The 20,738-nt window shown below is 45.2% G+C and overlaps 1 protein-coding gene across 1 annotated transcript in view; it reads left to right on the forward strand.

Annotated features, from left to right (window-relative positions):
* Positions 1–12,853, forward strand: part of PHF19 (PHD finger protein 19) — an 87,738-nt gene extending 74,885 nt beyond the window's left edge. Inside the window, 1 exon segment of the mRNA XM_069747433.1 lies at positions 11,513–12,853. Within this exon segment, the coding sequence (XP_069603534.1) occupies positions 11,513–11,861 (349 nt within the window). The 3' untranslated portion in view covers positions 11,862–12,853.
* The last annotated feature ends 7,885 nt before the right edge of the window (positions 12,854–20,738 follow it).

Genomic DNA, 20,738 nt, shown 5'->3' on the forward strand with positions numbered 1-20,738 from the left:
TTTTTGTGTAAAAAAGTTAAATGTTCATTTTTATTTAAACATTCCAAAAATTCCTATTAAACACCTGAAGGGTTAATAAACTTCTTGAATGTGGTTTTGAGCACCTTGAGGGGTGCAGTTTTTAGAATGGTGTCACACTTGGGCATTTTCTATCATATAGACCCCTCAAAATGACTTCAAATGAGACGTGGTCCCTAAAAAAAAATGGTGTTGTAAAAATGAGAAATTGCTGGTCAACTTTTAACCCTTATAACTCCCTAACAAAAAAAAAAATTGGTTCCAAAATTATGCTGATGTAAAGGAGACATGTGGGAAATGTTACTTATTAAGTATTTTGTGTGACATATCTCTGTGATTTAAATGCATAAAAATTCAAAGTTTGAAAATTGCGAAATTTTCAAAATTTTCGCCAAATTTCCATTTTTTTCACAAATAAACGCAGGTACTATCAAAGAAATTTTACCACTATCATGAAGTGCAATATGTCACGAGAAAACAATGTCAGAATCACCAGGATCCGTTGAAGCGTTTCGGAGTTATAACCTCATAAAGGGACAGTGGTCAGAATTGTAAAAATTGGCCTGGTCATTAACGTGCAAACCACCCTTGGGGGTAAAGGGGTTAACGGAGTGAAGGGGGCGACGGTTCCTTTCAAGGTTCCGATCTCCCCCGAACCATCAACAGGCGAGCACGGCGAGTATACCTCCCCGTACCCTCTCCTGCGACGTGGGAAGCCATGCCTGAGCTCACTTCAGGGGCGACGGTTCCTTTACATAGTTACATAGTAACATAGTTAGTAAGGCCGAAAAAAGACATTTGTCCATCCAGTTCAGCCTATATTCCATCATAATAAATCCCCAGATCTACGTCCTTCTACAGAACCTAATAATTGTATGATACAATATTGTTCTGCTCCAGGAAGACATCCAGGCCTCTCTTGAACCCCTCGACTGAGTTCGCCATCACCACCTCCTCAGGCAAGCAATTCCAGATTCTCACTGCCCTAACAGTAAAGAATCCTCTTCTATGTTGGTGGAAAAACCTTCTCTCCTCCAGACGCAAAGAATGCCCCCTTGTGCCCGTCACCTTCCTTGGTATAAACAGATCCTCAGCGAGATATTTGTATTGTCCCCTTATATACTTAAACATGGTTATTAGATCGCCCCTCAGTCGTCTTTTTTCTAGACTAAATAATCCTAATTTCGCTAATCTATCTGGGTATTGTAGTTCTCCCATCCCCTTTATTAATTTTGTTGCCCTCCTTTGTACTCTCTCTAGTTCCATTATATCCTTCCTGAGCACCGGTGCCCAAAACTGGACACAGTACTCCATGTGCGGTCTAACTAGGGATTTGTACAGAGGCAGTATAATGCTCTCATCATGTGTATCCAGACCTCTTTTAATGCACCCCATGATCCTGTTTGCCTTGGCAGCTGCTGCCTGGCACTGGCTGCTCCAGGTAAGTTTATCATTAACTATGATCTCCAAGTCCTTCTCCCTGTCAGATTTACCCAGTGGTTTCCCGTTCAGTGTGTAATGGTGATATTGATTCCCTCTTCCCATGTGTATAACCTTACATTTATCATTGTTAAACCTCATCTGCCACCTTTCAGCCCAAGTTTCCAACTTATCCAGATCCATCTGTAGCAGAATACTATCTTCTCTTGTATTAACTGCTTTACATAGTTTTGTATCATCTGCAAATATCGATATTTTACTGTGTAAACCTTCTACCAGATCATTAATGAATATGTTGAAGAGAACAGGTCCCAATACTGACCCCTGCGGTACCCCACTGGTCACAGCGACCCAGTTAGAGACTATACCATTTATAACCACCCTCTGCTTTCTATCACTAAGCCAGTTACTAACCCATTTACACACATTTTCCCCCAGACCAAGCATTCTCATTTTGTGTACCAACCTCTTGTGCGGCACGGTATCAAACGCTTTGGAAAAATCGAGATATACCACGTCCAATGACTCACCGTGGTCCAGTCTATAGCTTACCTCTTCATAAAAACTGATTAGATTGGTTTGACAGGAGCGATTTCTCATAAACCCATGCTGATATGGAGTTAAACAGTTATTCTCATTGAGATAATCCAGAATAACATCCCTCAGAAACCCTTCAAATATTTTACCAACAATAGAGGTTAGACTTACTGGCCTATAATTTCCAGGTTCACTTTTAGAGCCCTTTTTGAATATTGGCACCACATTTGCTATGCGCCAGTCCTGCGGAACAGACCCTGTCGCTATAGAGTCACTAAAAATAAGAAATAATGGTTTATCTATTACATTACTTAGTTCTCTTAGTACTCGTGGGTGTATGCCATCCGGACCCGGAGATTTATCTATTTTAATCTTATTTAGCCGGTTTCGCACCTCTTCTTGGGTTAGATTGGTGACTCTTAATATAGGGTTTTCATTGTTTCTTGGGATTTCACCTAGCATTTCATTTTCCACCGTGAATACCGTGGAGAAGAAGGTGTTTAATATGTTAGCTTTTTCCTCGTCATCTACAACCATTCTTTCCTCACTATTTTTTAAGGGGCCTACATTTTCAGTTTTTATTCTTTTACTATTGATATAGTTGAAGAACAGTTTGGGATTAGTTTTACTCTCCTTAGCAATGTGATTCTCTGTTTCCTTTTTGGCAGCTTTAATTAGTTTTTTAGATAAAGTATTTTTCTCCCTATAGTTTTTTAGAGCTTCAATGGTGCCATCCTGCTTTAGTAGTGCAAATGCTTTCTTTTTACTGTTAATTGCCTGTCTTACTTCTTTGTTTAGCCACATTGGGTTTTTCCTATTTCTAGTCCTTTTATTCCCACAAGGTATAAACCGCTTACACTGCCTATTTAGGATGTTCTTAAACATTTCCCATTTATTATCTGTATTCTCATTTCTGAGGATATTGTCCCAGTCTACCAGATTAAGGGCATCTCTAAGCTGTTCAAACTTTGCCTTCCTAAAGTTCAATGTTTTTGTGACTCCCTGACAAGTCCCCCTAGTGAAAGACAGGTGAAACTGCACAATATTGTGGTCGCTATTTCCTAAATGCCCAACCACCTGCAGATTTGTTATTCTGTCAGGTCTATTAGATAGTATTAGGTCTAAAAGTGCTGCTCCTCTGGTTGGATTCTGCACCAATTGTGAAAGATAATTTTTCTTGGTTATTAGCAGAAACCTGTTGCCTTTATGGGTTTCACAGGTTTCTGTTTCCCAGTTAATATCCGGGTAGTTAAAGTCCCCCATAACCAGGACCTCATTATGGGTTGCAGCTTCATCTATCTGCTTTAGAAGTAGACTTTCCATGCTTTCTGTTATATTTGGGGGTTTGTAACAGACCCCAATGAGAATTTTGTTACCATTTTTCCCTCCATGAATTTCAACCCATATGGACTCGACATCCTCATTCCCTTCGCTAATATCCTCCCTTAAAGTGGACTTTAGACAAGACTTTACATAGAGACAAACCCCTCCTCCTCTCCGATTTTTACGATCCTTTCTAAACAGACTGTAACCCTGTAAGTTAACTGCCCAGTCATAGCTTTCATCTAACCATGTCTCGGTTATTCCCACTATGTCAAAGTTACCTGTAGATATTTCTGCTTCTAGTTCTTCCATCTTGTTTGTCAGGCTTCTGGCGTTTGCGAGCATGCAGTTTAGAGGATTTTGTTTTGTTCCAATCTCCTCACTGTGGATTGTTTTAGAAATGTTCTTACCTCCCTTCTGAGTATGTTTTCCTGGGTCGTCTTTGTTCGAGTCTAATGTTTTTCTTCCCGTCCCCTCTTCTTCTAGTTTAACGCCCTCCTGATGAGTGTAGCGAGTCTTCTGGCGAATGTGTGTTTCCCAGGTTTGTTGAGGTGTAGTCCGTCTCTGGCGAGGAGTCCATCATACCAGTAATTCACACCGTGGTCCAGGAATCCAAATCCTTGTTGTCTGCACCATCGTCTTAGCCAGTTGTTTGCATCAAGGATCCTGTTCCATCTCCTGGTGCCATGCCCATCTACTGGAAGGATAGAAGAAAAAACTACCTGTGCATCCAGTTCCTTTACTTTCTTCCCCAACTCTTCAAAGTCCTTGCAGATTGTCGGTAGGTCCTTCCTTGCCGTGTCATTGGTGCCAACATGTATCAGAAGAAATGGGTGGACGTCCTTGGAGCTGAAGAGCTTTGGTATCCTATCGGTCACATCCTTGATCATCGCACCTGGAAGGCAGCATACTTCTCTTGCAGTTATGTCCGGTCTGCAGATGGCTGCTTCTGTGCCTCTCAGTAGTGAGTCTCCCACCACCACCACTCTTCGTTGCTTCTTGGCTGTACTTTTTGCTGTCACTTGTTGCTGTGTGCCCTTTTCTTTTTTGCTTGCTGGTATTGCTTCATTCTTAGGTGTGCCATCTTCATCCTCTACAAAGATTTGATATCGGTTCTTCAGTTGTGTGGTTGGTGATTTCTCCATGGTCTTCTTGCTTCTTTTGGTCACATGCTTCCACTCATCTGCTTTTGGAGGTTCTCTGACACTTTTTGCACCTTCTGTGACCAGTAGAGATGCTTCTGTTCTGTCTAGAAAGTCTTCATTCTCTTTGATGAGTTTCAAAGTTGCTATTCTTTCTTCCAGACCCCGCACCTTTTCTTCTAAAAGGGCCACTAGTCTACACTTCTGACAGGTGAAATTGGATTCTTCTTCTGGTCGATCTGTGAACATGTAGCACATGCTGCAGCTCACCATGTAGGTTGTCACATCTGCCATGTTGCTCCTAGATCCTGCTGACTTGCTGTGTGTTTTCCTTCTTGTGTAATCTACTCAGCCAAGCTCTCTTGCAATAATGTCCTACAGGCAAAAATTCTTCTCCCAGAAGGCACCTGGAATATGCAAATTAGCCTCCTGAAGCTTGAATCCCTGGTTTGGTGATGCTTTCGAAGCAGCTGGTCCCGGCTGTACCCAACGATCTTCTAGCTTAGGGAGACTTCGCTTCTCCCAGAAGGCACCTGGAATATGCAAATTAGCCTCCTGAAGCTTGAATCCCTGGTTTGGTGATGCTTTCGAAGCAGCTGGTCCCGGCTGTACCCAACGATCTTCTAGCTTAGGGAGACTTCGCTTCTCCCAGAAGGCACCTGGAATATGCAAATTAGCCTCCTGAAGCTTGAATCCCTGGTTTGGTGATGCTTTCGAAGCAGCTGGTCCCGGCTGTACCCAACGATCTTCTAGCTTAGGGAGACTTCGCTTCTCCCAGAAGGCACCTGGAATATGCAAATTAGCCTCCTGAAGCTTGAATCCCTGGTTTGGTGATGCTTTCGAAGCAGCTGGTCCCGGCTGTACCCATTTAGGTACAGCCGGGTACCCCTGTACCCTTTCATGGTCCCGATCTCCCCACACCAGCAGCAGGCGACCACATGGAGTGTCGCCTCCATGTATCCTCTCCTGGAGCCAGGCCTAATGCCGGACAACTGGCCCTGTCCACCCGGACTGAACTCCGTGGCTGTACAGAGGCCCCTCTCTATGGCGTCCGAGCAGCCCCCACTGTCCCACCACTGTGAAAGCGGATGGCACAAGGAGGCGGACGGTTCCTCTCCACCTCCCTAACAAAGGCATGATGGATTGAGGCTTATCTCTGCACCGTCCACGCTGCTCAGAACAGCGCTGAAACCCACATCCGCGGCGGCTCCATGCCGGGACGTGCATCAATGGTGAGTGGATCCATCTTCAGTGGGATATGCACATGCTGACAGGCAGCCTCAGCCACTTCCCTGTGGCCCACCTCTTTGAGGTAACGCTCTGGATGGCTGCAAAAATTTAGTCCCCGGCTTCGGCCGATTTGTAGGCCGCATCCTGGAAGTCTTGCCTGGAACGACCCACTGGTGACGTCCGCCGGCTACAGAAATTTAGGCCCCGGCTTAGGCCTATTCAACATCGTGTCTGTGGCTCCGCCCCCCAAATTGGCGCTTCTCGCTCTCTGCGAGATTTTATCAACTCTGCAACTCCCGGTGGCCATCTTGGTCCACCCGGCCAGCTCACACTGGGGTGACATTATTTTTGCATTAAAGGGGCACATCGACTCTACATCAGTACCCGGGTAAGGAAGTACCTGGTCTTAAAGGCACATGACCAGTATTTCCTGGTCTTAAAGGCATATGGCCAGTATTCCCAGTCTTAAAGGTGCATGACCAGTATTCTCTGGTCTTAAAGGCATATGACCAGTATTTCCTGGTCTTAAAAGCACATGACCAGTATTCCCTGGTCTTAAAGGCATATGGCCAGTATTCCCAGTCTTAAAGGCGCATGACCAGTATTCCCTGGTCTTAAAGGTGCATGACCAGTATTCCCTGGTCTTAAAGGTGCATGACCAGTATTCTCTGGTCTTAAAGGTGCATCACCAGTATTCCCTGGTCTTAAAGGTGCATGACCAGTATTCTCTGGTCTTAAAGGTGCATGACCAGTATCCTCTGGTTTTAAAGGTGCATGACCAGTATCCTCTGGTCTTAAAGGTGCATGACCAGTATCCTCTGGTCTTAAAGGTGCATGACCAGTATCCTCTGGTCTTAAAGGTGCATGACCAGTATTCTCTGGTCTTAAAGGTGCATGACCAGTATTTTCTGGTCTTAAAGGTGCATGACCAGTATTCTCTGGTCTTAAAGGTGCATGACCAGTATTCTCTGGTCTTAAAGGTGCATGACCAGTATTCTCTGGTCTTAAAGGTGCATGGCCAGTATTCTCTGGTCTTAAAGGTGCATGACCAGTATTCTCTGGTCTTAAAGGTGCATGACCAGTATTCTCTGGTCTTAAAGGTGCATGACCAGTATTCCCTGGTCTTAAAGGTGCATGACCAGTATTCCCTGGTCTTAAAGGTGCATGACCAGTATTCCCTGGTCTTAAAGGTGCATGACCAGTATTCTCTGGTCTTAAAGGCGCATGGCCAGTATTCCCCGATCTTAAAGGCGCATGACCAGTATTCCCCGGTCTTAAAGGCGCATGACCAGTATTCTCTGTTCTTAAAGGCGCATGACCAGTATTCCCTGGTCTTAAAGGCGCTTGATCAGTCCGAGGAGCCCTCCGCCGCCGACCCCAGCTTTATCCTCTAGTTCCCCTCAGTGGACTTCACTGACCAATCCATGGTTCTCTGACCAAGAGATTGAATCCCTCTGTGTACCCTCTGTGTTTGGAGTGCTCGCAGGACCAATATACATGGTCCCTATCCTACATGAGAGCCGTCGGCTAGCAGGGGCCGCAAGTATTCTAGAAACGTGCAGGCGTCTAGAAACATACAGGCATCTAGAAAACGGAAGTTTTTCGTTTCCTGCTCCCTCACCAATGACTTGATGACAACAAGGCTCTGTATATGGATTGGATATTGCCTGAGCTTGCCAGAGCTTCAGAGACTAAACTCCCTCGAGAGCATTTGCCATTCAATTCGGATAAGCGATTCACTGGACAGAAGCCTCTACGTGGGATGCCATGCCTGGCCTGTATTTTAAGGGCGACGGGTCCTTTAAAGGGCACCGATCTCCCCACACCATCAACAGACGAGCACACGGAGTGTCGTCTCCATGTTTCCTCTTCTGCATCCAAGCCTAACGCCAGACAACCTGTCCTGTCCACCTGGAGACCTGAACTCTGTGGACATATAGAGGCACCCTTTTTGGCGTACGAGCTCCCCCCTCTGCATCACCACTATTTAGTGGATGATGCAAGAAGGCGGACAATTCCTCTCCACTTCCCTGGTAAGAGGTTGATGGATCGAGGGTTCCTAATTTTTATCTCTGCACCGTGAAAAGAGGAGATGGCAAGAGACTATGACCTGGATGCAGCCGCACATTCTGCCATGGGGCAGATTAACCGGGTAGAATCTCCTGTGGTATACCTACCAGTATCCCTACCTGATGGGTCATCAATTAAAAATACCACGGACTGTCAGATAGCAAATCTGGTTTGTTCCGTCTTGCGGCTTTGGGTCCAGCGCTCTATCCTCCCTAGCGGCCGCATGGATTGCTAGAGCAATGGTCTCCTGGCTGGAGACCTTAACTACCTTGATTCACACCAGCAACAACTGACCAATCAAATCCTTTGAGCGGGAGACTGACGAAGGATTGTATAAGGATTGTCCAGCACAGTCTAGATCTAAGGGATCTTGGTTCCAAACAGGGGAACAAAAAGTAAGATCGACCCTGGACCTCAAACTTCTAACAACCTTTGACATGGTCCTCCTTCTTTGGATGGAGTTCCTCCGCTCAGCCATTACTTCAACAGAAAAAGGTGCAGTTTCCGGCATCCATCGACATTCGGGTTGCTTGCCCTCTGCAAAAATTCCTTCGCCTTTCCATTCGTCAACAGCATTTTTAAGTCACAACCTTGTCCTTCGGCCTTGCTTCCGCACCCAGAGTGTTCGCTCGGCTCATGGCGGATGTCATGTTTCTCTTGCACTCTAGAGGCGTGCTCGTCCTGCCCTGTTTGGTCTGTCTAGCCGCCCTTCCAGGACTACGCTGAGTCGTCTATATCTCTTGCGATACCTTCTCTCCTGGGCTGGCAGCTACACTTAGACAAGTTCTCCTCATTTCCAGCCCAGCAGATATCCTTTTTGAGGATGATCCTGCACACTTCTAGAAGGATGGTAATTCATCCTCGAGACAAGGTCATGACCCTTCAACAGGGAGCTCGCGCAAGGAGAGTTCTGAGGACTTGATTACTCACCCCCTCATTTCATTCGATTTGCTAAGAGAGTTCTGAGGAAAAATAGTGACGACAATGGAAGCGGTTTCCTTCGCTCCGCTCGTTTTCAGCAAGTCAAACAGACTTTCAGACAATAGTCTCTGAGCTCCTTCTTCATCTAGGGCCTTTCTCCCGGTTCAATGGTTATTAGTAACTACTACCAATGCCAGTCTTCTTCTCCCCATCATTGTTCTGGAGATCCGAACGGTAGTCTTACAGCAGGTCCACTGCCTTCTGGCGGGTCACCCTATCCGAATTCAATTGGATAATGCCACAGCGGTGCCTTACGTCAGTCATCTAGCAGGTACCCACGGTCAGGCGCCATGACCGAGGTACCTCACTTTCTCTGATGGGCCGAAGTCTATTATTCGGTGATCTCGGCAGTATATATCCCAGAAGTAGAACTCTGAACGGCAAACAAATTCAGCCGTCAGGGTTCCGCCTCAAGTCAGTGGGAACTTCACCCCGAAGTCTTCCATCAGATCTGTCCTTACTGGAGCTCTCCAGTTGTAGGTGGGATGACATCCAGACTGAAGGCCAATGTACTCGAGTTCGTAGTTCGGCCTCGAGATCCAAGAGCCATCACTCTCCATGCTCTGGTTCTGCCGTGGTACCAGTTTCCATAACTCCCCTTCCACTGCTTCCGAAAGCCTTTCGGAAGCAGAAAGGGGCCCCAGTGATCCTCAGAGATCCGCACTGACCACGTCCGTTTTTTGTTTGCGGAGCTAGTATCTTCTCGCCTTATCGCAGCACAACTGCAAGTAGGGACTTTCTCACAGGGAGTTTTTACACGTAGTTCTTCCCTATCGCATACCGTTAGATCATTGGGACCTTATTATTCCTAGGAGCCTTACAGTAGGCTCCTTTTTCATCCGGGTAGACTTTACTATCAGGGAAAGTCGTCCCGTTCTCCTCTGCGATATTCTCACTCTGACGAGTCTTCGGAGCTAGCTTCTCTGCTCTTTCAGACTTTTTTCCCTTATTACCTTCGAGGCAAGGTTGTCCTCAGGCCATCTCCATCCCTTTTTACCAAGGTGGAACTGTATTACCACTGTTATGAGGGCATAGTTCTTCCCTCATCTCTTTTGGCTCCAGTCCACAAAATGGAATAAGATCCCCCATATTCTGTACGAAGTGAGTGCTCTGAGTAGGTGCGTCTTGAGGACGGCGTCCTTCTGAAGGTTGGACGTTTTATTTGGGCTTCCTGACGGTAGAGGAAGGCTTCCTGACATTTTCAGGAAGGGTTTAGCTGTTTCATCGACCATGATAACATGGTGAATTCTTTTCACCATCCAGGGGTCCTTCCGTGCTAGATGTCAGCCTATCTCCCTGTCTATCAAGGGTTCTAGGCACCAGGCGTCAGCAAGGCACGCCTGCAAGCTTGCGGATTCGTCCAGTCCGCATGCATTCTTGAAGCACTATAATTCCCACACTTCCACAGATGTGAGTCTGGGCAGGCGGACTCTGCAGGCCGCGGTGGCGCACTTGTAAGTAGCGGTTACACAGGGCCTGATCTATTGTTGTCCCCACCCAGGGACTGCTTTGGGACGTCCCACGGTCTGTGTCCCCCAATGAGGCGAAGGAGAAATAGGGATTTTTGTGTACTCACCGTAAAATCCTTTTCTCCGAGCCATTCATTGGGGGACACAGCTCCCACCCTGTTATTAGCTTATGCTTGTTTTTTAGAATATGACATGCTATACGCTCATATATTGTTATTGATCTCCTACTGCTCTTGCACCGAACTGGTTAGCTGAGAGCCAGCAGGAGGGTGTATACTGCAGGGGAGGAGCTAACCTTTTTTTTTTTGTATCACTTAGTGTCAGCCTCCTATTGGCAACAGCATACACCCACGGTCTGTGTCCCCCAATGAATGGCTCGGAGAAAAGGATTTTACGGTGAGTACACAAAAATCCCTATTTTATAACCCAACTCTGACTAGGACTTCTCATCAACATTGTCCCTGACTTGTTTGGAGATCTCCTTGATCTTGATGGTGTTTTGGTTAGTGATGCCTCTTGCTTAATGGTGCTGCAGCCCCTGTGGCCTTTCAGAAAACGTAAAGTGTATATACAGACAGACATATGACACTTAGATTGCACACAGGTGGACGTCCTGTCACTAAGCATGTGACTTATGAAGGGAATTGCTTACACCAGAAATGTATAGAGTCTTCAAAGCAAAAGGGGTGAATATATCTGCACATGACCATATTTGCATATTTGATGTCATTCATTGAACTTATGCCTATATTTTTCTCCCTTCACGAACTTAGACTATTTAGTGCTGATGAATCACACACAAATCGGATTACAAAAATAATAAACACAGGTTGCAATGTAACAAAATAAGTAAAAAACCAAGGGGGTGAATACTTTCGCAAGCCACTGTGTTTGTATCCTGCCTTCATATTCTGATGATCTCACATTTTTGCTTCTAACAGGCTATGATATAAATTTTGAACAGTATATGAAATGTAAAGAGTCGGATTCAGTTTGTATGACTTGCATTCATTTATGTAAACATCTGCTAAACTGCTTTTTCTTTTTACTTTATTTGGTATTATGACACTAATTTATTATGTATATCTGGTGAAGGACAGTGAGACCCAAAAATGTCAAAAATCTGTTTATACACAACTCTTGGAAAGAATAAATCAGAATTCTTTGACTGCTGGATTCCATTTTTTTTTTTCTGTATCTCAATGTTTGTCGCTGTTTCTGTTTACTGACAGCAATCGGAGACATTGAAGCTATAAAAGATGAAAAGGTTGCAGTTTTCTTATTTTCTGCCTCTGTTTACAGGGGCCATGTAGGAAGCAGGAAGAGAAAGTTGACATCAAAGATGTATCCACCCATTGAATCAAGGAGGCTGGTGGTGACCCACTCCGACCAGCAGAACAGCTGCACCAGCGACTTAATAGAGTATACCAGGGTATCCGACTTCCAAGACAATGGCATCGATGGCCACACCTATGAAAGTATCAGCAAGGATGACATGTCGCTGCCGCACCTCAAGACCTCCATCACTAATTACTTTGGCGCTGCAGGCAGATTGGCTTGTGGAGAGAAGTACCAGGTCCTGGCACGGAGAATAACCCCAGAGGGCAAAGTTCAGTACCTGGTGGAGTGGGACGGCACAACTCCTTACTGAGAGATCTATAACCTAAGTATATATCATGTATCTTAGTCCAATAACCAAAGCTGGGGTCTGCGGGCAGCAGGCGATGGCACTAGCCAGGCTTGTGCTGCCTATTCGGCCCCTGTGCAGGTGTCAGAGACTTATTAACCCGCTGCAATTATGAAGAAAGCACTTATGCAGGGTACATGGCCGGCGACCTCTTGATCAGTCAGTACTGACAATGAGGAAATTATTGTGGTTTTATACACAGTGAATGGCACGGCAATACGGCCACCAACTATAGTACAGGCGTCACTGACACCACAGATGTGAACACTTCAGCACTGCCTCATCAAGACCTCTGCAACTTTCCATCCTTGTTACTTTATTCTCTGCTTACAGTCAGTGAATGAAAACAGTTCTGTGCACAGCTAAGTACTTGTTAGTTACATTCAGTCTAACCAAAACTCTGTGAGCTGTAGTGTCTGGACTCCAGACTGATACATTGTAACAAAATGGCAGGAGAAAGGTGTGTGGTGCTGCTATATTTCGCTCACAGAGGATTGTTTCAGCTGTGCACAGTTGTCCAGCTGTGAGGAGTATTTTGACTTGGACAGGCACAGCTTCTGGAGGGAAACAAAAAAGCAATTTCCAATTCACTGACAACAAGCAGAGATCTTGAAATAATGATAAATTGAAATGCAAACTATAGTTATAAGTTGCAGTACATAATTTTTATGTCCATATGATGTAATGGGCTCTATGCGTCCTAAAGGGCAATAGACGGGGGGGGGCTGTCACCATCAATTTATGCACTGGGAGTCATTGTAAGCCTTATCTCCCCTTGCAGGGTCCAAAACGCTTTATCACATGTAGTAACGTTTCGATGGCAACACTTCTGGGATGTGAGCGGGGTGAGAGGAGCTTGCAAAACATCAATAAAGTGGGGGCTTTTCTCGGGACATTAGCAGGGTGGCGGGAGCTCCCGGTACTTCAGCTGAATGGGGGGAGCTCCTATGCTGACATCTTGGTGGGGAGCTTCCAGAATGTCAGCAGGGTGGGGGAAGTTCCAAGGACGTCTGCAGATTGAGGGGAACACTCAAGGTGTCAGTGGGATGGGGGGAGCTCCCGCGATAACAGTTGGGTGGAATAAAATTCTGGAATGTCAGCTGGGTGGAGGGTGCTCCCAGGCCCTCAGCTGGGTGACGGGAGCTCACAAGATGAAAGCTGAGTGGAGGGAGCTTCTGGGATGTCTTCTGGGTGGAGGGAGCTTCCAGGACATCGGCTGGGTGGAGGGAGCTTCCGGAACGTCGCCTGGGTGGGGGGGGGGTGCTCCCGATACCTCAGCAGGGTATATAGGGAGCTCCCGGGATAAGTTGGGTTGGGGGAGTTCCAAAGATGACAGTGGGAGTCTGTGGCTTCCTACCCCAGCTCATACACCCATGAAAGGGCCCATAAGCTCTACCACTGACAGTTATTTCTTCCGGCATACATGCAATACCGAGAACAAGGTGATCAGGTAGGAAATGTACTAGTCCTGATTTTGCATACCCCAACTTCACCTGTTGGTGGACAGTCCAGAGACCCCCAGTCACATAGCTGGCCTATTCAGACAACTTTAATGTGTGTCTTTAGATTTTTGGAGAGGGGCCCTTTAGATGAGCAATGGCATTCAGGGCGCTCCATGAAAAGTATGGCTGCTAAGTATGGTGACAGACACTGATTGTGTCCTTGTTTCTAATAGGTGGGCCAATAAAATATAATCTGAGAGGCCGGTCAATGATGTAGTGGAGGGGGGTCGTACTGCGTGCACCTGGGGCAGTATACAGCAAGTGAAATAAGTATTCAACACGTCCACCAATTTTCTTAGTAAAGATATTTTTGAAGGTGCTCTTGACATGAAATTCTCACAAGATGTCGGTAAAAACCCATCCAATCCACACAGGCAAAGAAATCACCATAGATGTCCATAAATTAAGTTATGTGTAATAATGAGAAATGATACAGGAAAAAAGTATTGAACACAAAAAGAAAGGTGACAACTGCCATGGAGAATTCTGATACCCGCTGAAATCTGTGAGTAATTAGAAAGCAATCCTGCCACTTAATGAAAAATAATATCAGCTAGTTCAACTGATGCCTATAAAAAGGTGTCTCATTATCAAGGTGCCACACGAGAAACATCTCACGATAAGGATACCCAGTGAGCTGTCTCATGACCTTCACAACCTTATTGTTGGAAAACATACTGATTGCATTGGTTACAGAAGAATTTCTAAACAATTGAAGGTTTCAGTGAATATTATTGTTGGGGCCATAATCCAGAAGTGTAAAGAACATAATTTCACCAAAACCGGCCATGACCAGGTGCTTCCTGATTTCAGACAGAGGAGTGAAAAGTATTATTGTAAGAGTTGTCCAAGGACCACCTTTGGAGAGCTCCAGAAAGACCTAGAATCAGCAGATACAAATGTTTCAAAGAAATCTATAGATAATGCACTCAACCTGCATGGTCTGTATGCACACTTACCAAGACACCATTACTGAACAAAAAGCATGTTCAGGTGTTTGCTCAACAACATTTAGACAAGCCTGTGAAATACTGTGAGAGTATAGTCCGGTCAGATGATCCCAAAATTGAACTCTTTGGATGCCATAATACACACCATGTTTGAAGGCCAAAAGGCAAGGCATATCACCCCAAAAACACCATACCAACAGTGAAGTATTGAGATAGGAACATTATGTTGTGGGGCTGTTTTTCTGTATACAACACTGACAAACTTCATATAATTGAAGGAAGAATGTACAAATATATTGTGTCATATTGCACGACTCGTTAAAGGGTTGATTGTGACTTGTAGGATCGCTACTTCCAACGGGTGGCACTATAGAGTTTAAGTCCTCTTTTTCTCAGAAGAGGCAATTTTCATATTATATTTCCCAGAGGAGCGTTGCATGGCGAATAAGCCTCCTTACCTTGACCAGCCAGAGATGGTATGTCACTCTCCATAAGGAGAAACGATACCCCTTAGACCCCAGTCCAGAGCCTCTCACCTAGCCAAATCAGTTCTCATGCTTTGCACTGACGAGGGCCAACAGCCCGAAACACCGTGTCTGCGAATTGAGATACTGATTTGGCTTTTATCCTAAGTCATATTGCACGACTCGTTAAAGGGTTGATTGTGACTTGTAGGATCGCTACTTCCAACAGGTGGCGCTATAGAGTTTAAGTCCTCTTTTTCTCAGAAGAGGCAATTTGCAAATATATCGAGACATTCTTGAAATGAGGGTGGACCTTTCAGCAAGAGAATGATCCCAAACACACAGCTCAATGCTGCTAGAATGGCCCCGCCATTTACCGGACCTGAATCCAATAGAAAATATATGGAAGAAACTAAACATCAGAGGCCATAGAAGGAGCCCACGGGACCTTTAGGATATGAAGACTTTATGTGGAAAAATGGGCCAAATTCACACCTGAGCCCTGCATGCGACTAGTTTCTCCTTACAGGAGGCGACTTGAAGCTGTCATCGCCAACAAAGGCTTTTGTACGAAGTATTATATACATTTTAGTAAACATGTTCAAGACTTTTTCCTTGTGTCAGTTTTCATTATTACACATATGTAACCTAATTTATGAACATCTGTGGTTTGATTTCATTGCCTGTGTTGATTGGATTGGTTGTTAAGACATCTCATGAGAATTTCATGTCAATAGCACTTTTAGAAATATATTTACTTAGAAAGAACTTATTTTGCCTGCTCTATATAGCAGTGAGCAGCATGCTTCCTCAACCTTACCTTTTTCTTTTGCACCTTAACTCACTGGCTCCTAATACTGACTGCTAACAGAGAGTAGTAGAGCATAAATGCACAGATGAGTGATACTGACAGGAGCTGGGCAGGGGGTGTTGTGGCCGACGTTCCTGGAATTTGAGGCTTCAAGCCAGGCGGGCGGTGCAACGACCTTGTCCCTCTGCTGGACCTATCTTGGATTGGCATTAGTTAAGTAGAATTACTGGTGTTGAAACCAGTAAAATGGGTCCAATGATCAAAGTGGAAATGAGATGTGACTGGAGACTGCATGTGACCAATTGCTTCATTGTCGAGGGGGTATAGACTGCTCTACCTGGGGGGGGCACAGCTAATTTGCCATGGATTATATCTGTTCTGCCTGTATGGCGCACTTTTATGTGAAATGGGTTGTCTCAAAGACACTGTTTCAGTTTACTTCTTATTAAAAATCTCTCTGTGTAATCAATAATGGAAGGATTTTTAATTCCATTGTTGTCCAGGTTACTGACTACCTCTGCAGTCTATCAGAAGTGGTTGGTCTCCAATGAGTGCAGAGCTTATGAGTTCAGCTTTGAAGCTGTCTGGATTGCTGGACCTGCCATCTTCGCTGCTCAGGTCATGTAACCTCGCTCACATGCCACTGGTCCCATCTGTCATTTTTCAGGAGCTCTCAGGAAACTGGAGCAGTGCACAATTGGACAGCTCCTTTATGGGGCATTTGCTGTATTTTCCATCACAGTCTTACATTCCTGACAGCATTTTCATGTAGAACATGAGCACTTTTGCTTCTTCCAGGCTGGTGATTGGGATGGAGCGTTCCTCGCTAACCTCATCCCCGACTATCTGGCTGGTAGTTCCCCAACATATGAGTGTAATGCTCGGTTATCAAGTGCGATAGTTTGTAACCAACGTAAAGATCGTGTTTCTCTGCAGCACATCAAATGCAACACGTGCTGCAGAAAATAATGGTATTGTGTGCGCACAGATCGGTTGTGTTACTGATAATTCTGTGCTAACTACAGAGGACGTGCGGGTAAGGTGCTGCGAGCTGGGGGACTACTTGTGACCCAATTCCTGCAACAAGCATGTCCTATCAAATTATCACTAAACGACGGCACCTTTCCCACATGTAGTGCGATGGAGCAGTGATCCTTCGCTGCTCCATGCAGCAGCCACCGGTCAGAACTTGTCTGTTTAGCAAGTCTCAGATGAGTCATGCCACCAAAATCATTCTGACATGCAACTGTTAGGGTATGTGCACACTTTCAGGTTTTTTCACGTTTTTTTCGCGATAAAAACGCATTAGAAAACGCCTACATATGCATCCTATCATTTAGAATGCATTCTGCAATTTTTGTGCACACGATGCGTTTTTGTCCGCAAAAAAAAAACCGCATTGCGGTAAAAAAAAAAAGCAGCATGTTCATTAATTTTGCGGATTTTCTGCGTTTTTCCCGCTATTCTATGCATTTGGAAAAAATGCATCAAAAACGCGCAAAAAACGCATCAAAACTGCGGAAAAAAAACGCATGCGGATTTCTGGCAGAAATGTCAGGTTTTTGTCAGGAAAATTTCTGCCAGAAATCCTGACGTGTGCACATACCCTAAGGCCATGTTCACACTTTTGCAGCTGCGGGTCCGCAGCAGTTTCCATAGCGTTTACAGTAACCTGTAGACCCTATGGAAACCGCTGTGCACATGCTGCGGGGAAAAACGCGCGGGAACGCAGCGGTTTACAAACCGCAGCATGTCACTTCTTTGTGCAGAATTGCAGCGATTCTGCACCCATAGGAATGCATTGATCCGCTTACTTCCCGCATGGGGCTGTGCCCACCATGCGGGAAGTAAGCGGATAATGTGCGGGTGGTACCCGGGGTGGAGGAGAGGAGACTCTCCTCCAGGCCCCGGGAACCATATTTGTGGGTAAAAAAAAAGAATTAAAATAAAAAATAAGCTATACTCACCTCTCAGCGCTGCACGCGGCCGTCCGGTCCCAGGTTTGCTATGCGACCAGGACCTGCAGTGACGTCGCGGTCACATGACCGTGACGTCACGAAGGTCCTTCTCGCACAGCATCTTTGGAACCGGACCGCCGCCTGCAGCGCCGAGGAGATCGGGACGTCAGAGGGTGAGTATATCATGATTTTATTATTTTTAACATTACTATTGATGCTGCATATTGCTGCATATGCAGCATCAATAGTAGGAGTAAAATCCCGCAGCGTAACCCGCAGGACAAAACGTGATAAATCTGCAGGGATAACCGCAGCGGGTTTGCCCTGCAGATTTATCAAATCCGCTGCGGGAGAACCCGCAGGGACCCGACGCTATGTGTGAACATAGCCTTATAGCGCTGCAAAAATCTAAATCACAGACGTACGAATGGTGACCAAACAGCAGAAATCTGTTGCAAACTAAAATAAAAAAGGAAAATATCTGAGTTGAGAAATGTCAGGTGGTCACTTTGCAGTTCACATCTGACACTTTTCTGACATCTCATTTGATGTTTATAACCAATGTGTGGCTACAACAGACCCCTATAATCTAAGAAGACAGCATGCACAATGTCCTCGGCCAAACAGAGGTTCAGACCGGCATGATGTGATCTCTTAGGACCTGGTCGTATGCAGTACCAGACTTCTTGGTGTTGGTGACTATCCAGCTCCGTGTTTGCCCCTCTATCACTTCACACTTCTTACAATATGGCGGCCTGTGCTGTGTACTAGGTGACTGCTGCACTTGTTCATGTGGTATATACATGTATATCTATCTGCTAATTAGTATTTCTCTTTAATATACAGAGGTTTATTGTAGAGGCCGAATAATGATTGTATCTTATAGATTGTATGTATCATCTGCTGCTAATAATCATCTCCTCACGTCGTCTGTCTGGAGCGCGGCCCAGTCAGACTATCGCCGTCAGTCCGCGTCGACTGCGGTTATAGACACGGTTCTTATATTTTATTTTACTGCTCAAAGATTTATACAAACTTATCGAATTGTAGAAAGTGCTATATCTGATTGTGATGTCCCCGGCACACAATAAAGTCTGCTATATCCTCTATTGCCTCATGTCATACAGCGGACCACAGCTTCCCAGCTGCCTGTGGGCTGTCAGGTAGACGTCACTTTCTCGGGTGAGACTGATGGAAGGAAGCTCATGACAAGACAATGGGTATGTGGATGATTAAAACCATCTCGCCGTGCACGCCTCTGTGGCGGACCAGGGTAGCACCTTCCTGCCCTGGCTCCTCTCTCACACCTGATTTGTCAGGACAAGAAATGAAATGTGTTCCAAGCTGGAGTCACTTACCTTCCCCCAACCCACCCTTCATACAGAGCGTGCATGTTTAGTATTTGGTCAGTATTTTACATGAGTATTTTTAAGCCAAAACCAGGAGTGGAGCAGTCAGAGGAAAAGTATAGTATAAACATGTCACCACTTCTGTATTATCACCCACTACTGGTTTTAGATTACAAATACTAATGTAAAATACTATCCTAATGGTAAACCTGTGCACTTGGCCTTATTCAGCAGGGGGGGCAATCTGCCCCACCCTGGGATTCATGACGTCCCTGTGTAACCTATCATGGCTCCTGTTATTAGACTGGAGCTGCCATTTAAGAAACATGACAAATTTGCAGTAATGTACAGCGTGATGTGAGTGGGTGGTTTATTCATCTACAAGATGACATTTTCCAGAGATTTTATAATCTGCACCTTTATTCTGTTAGAATCCTCAGCGTGTCGTCACTGACGAAGAATCCTCATTGTGCTGTCACTGACGAAGAATCCTCAGCGTGTCGTCACTGCCAAAGAATCCTCAGCGTGTCGTCACTGACGAAGAATCCTAAGCGTGCTGTCACTGCCAAAGAATCCTCAACGTGCCGTCACTGACAAAGAATCCTCAGCGTGCCGTCACTGACAAAGAATCCTCAGCGTGTCGTCACTGACAAAGAATCCTCAGCGTGTCGCACTGCCAAAGAATCCTTAGCGTGTCGTCACTGACGAAGAATCCTCAGCGTACCGTCACTGACAAAGAATCCTCAGCGTGTCGTCACTGACAAAGAATCCTCAGCGTACCGTCACTGACAAAGAATCCTCAGCGTACCGTCACTGACAAAGAATCCTCAGCGTGTCGTCACTGACGAAGAATCCTCAGCGTGTCGTCACTGACGAAGAATCCTCAGTGTGCTGTCACTGACGAAGAATTCCTTGACAAGTGCTTATCACTACTTACCCATGTGCCGTCAGCAGCTACTGGGATGTGATTGCTTCTCAAGTAAATAAGTAATTATTTATCATATGTTCACGTTTGAGGTTTTTTTGAGCTTTTCCACCCTAAGAAGAGCCTAAAAAACTCGATCACATGTTTAGAGTTTATTTTTTCCATTTCTGACTTTGAAAACCGCCTGGTGGGAGGAAGAAAAATGCTGGTTGCATCTCTGCAGCGACTCCTGATGGAATCTGATGCATGAGCAGCGCCGTCCAATCAGAAGGTGGCAAAAACTCATATAGGGACGTTCACACTTTTTTTTTTCTGGCAGTCAAAAAAAGCTGTTTATTAAGCAGAGGACCCTCAGAAGTTGCATCATTTTCTCTGGCATTTTGTAAAGCTGAAGTGTCTTTTTATGCATTTTTTTCTTTATTTCCTGAACACTTTTTCCACTACCATGTTGTCCAGCATTTTTTGAGAGTCTCTGGTGTTTTCCTATCATTGTTTGAGATACATAAAGAAATTAAGAAAATGCCTACAAAGTCCTCAAAAAAACACTCCAGGTATCTTTAACTTCTCCATTGACTTCTGTTGTGAAGTTTTGAGCATCCTCCCAGCGGAAACGCCCGATGAACAGAGGTCACTTCTTTTGGCGTCTTTAGAAGCCTGAACATGTGACTAGAACTTTGTTCTTCAAAACAAATGAATGGAGATATTCTTTCTATCACTTTTTTCGACATCTTTATGAGTGGAACCACTGAAAAAATGTGAGAAAAAGACAGTATGAACATATCCTAAAAGCTTCAGAAGACGAAGACTTCTCCAAAAACTTCCTGGAGAATAGGCGGTACTGATGTAGTTTACACCTGTCTGGTCCAAAAAACCCTCTTCGCA

This window comes from Ranitomeya imitator, chromosome 2, assembly GCF_032444005.1.
Source record: "Ranitomeya imitator isolate aRanImi1 chromosome 2, aRanImi1.pri, whole genome shotgun sequence".
NCBI classification, from domain to species: domain Eukaryota; kingdom Metazoa; phylum Chordata; class Amphibia; order Anura; family Dendrobatidae; genus Ranitomeya; species Ranitomeya imitator.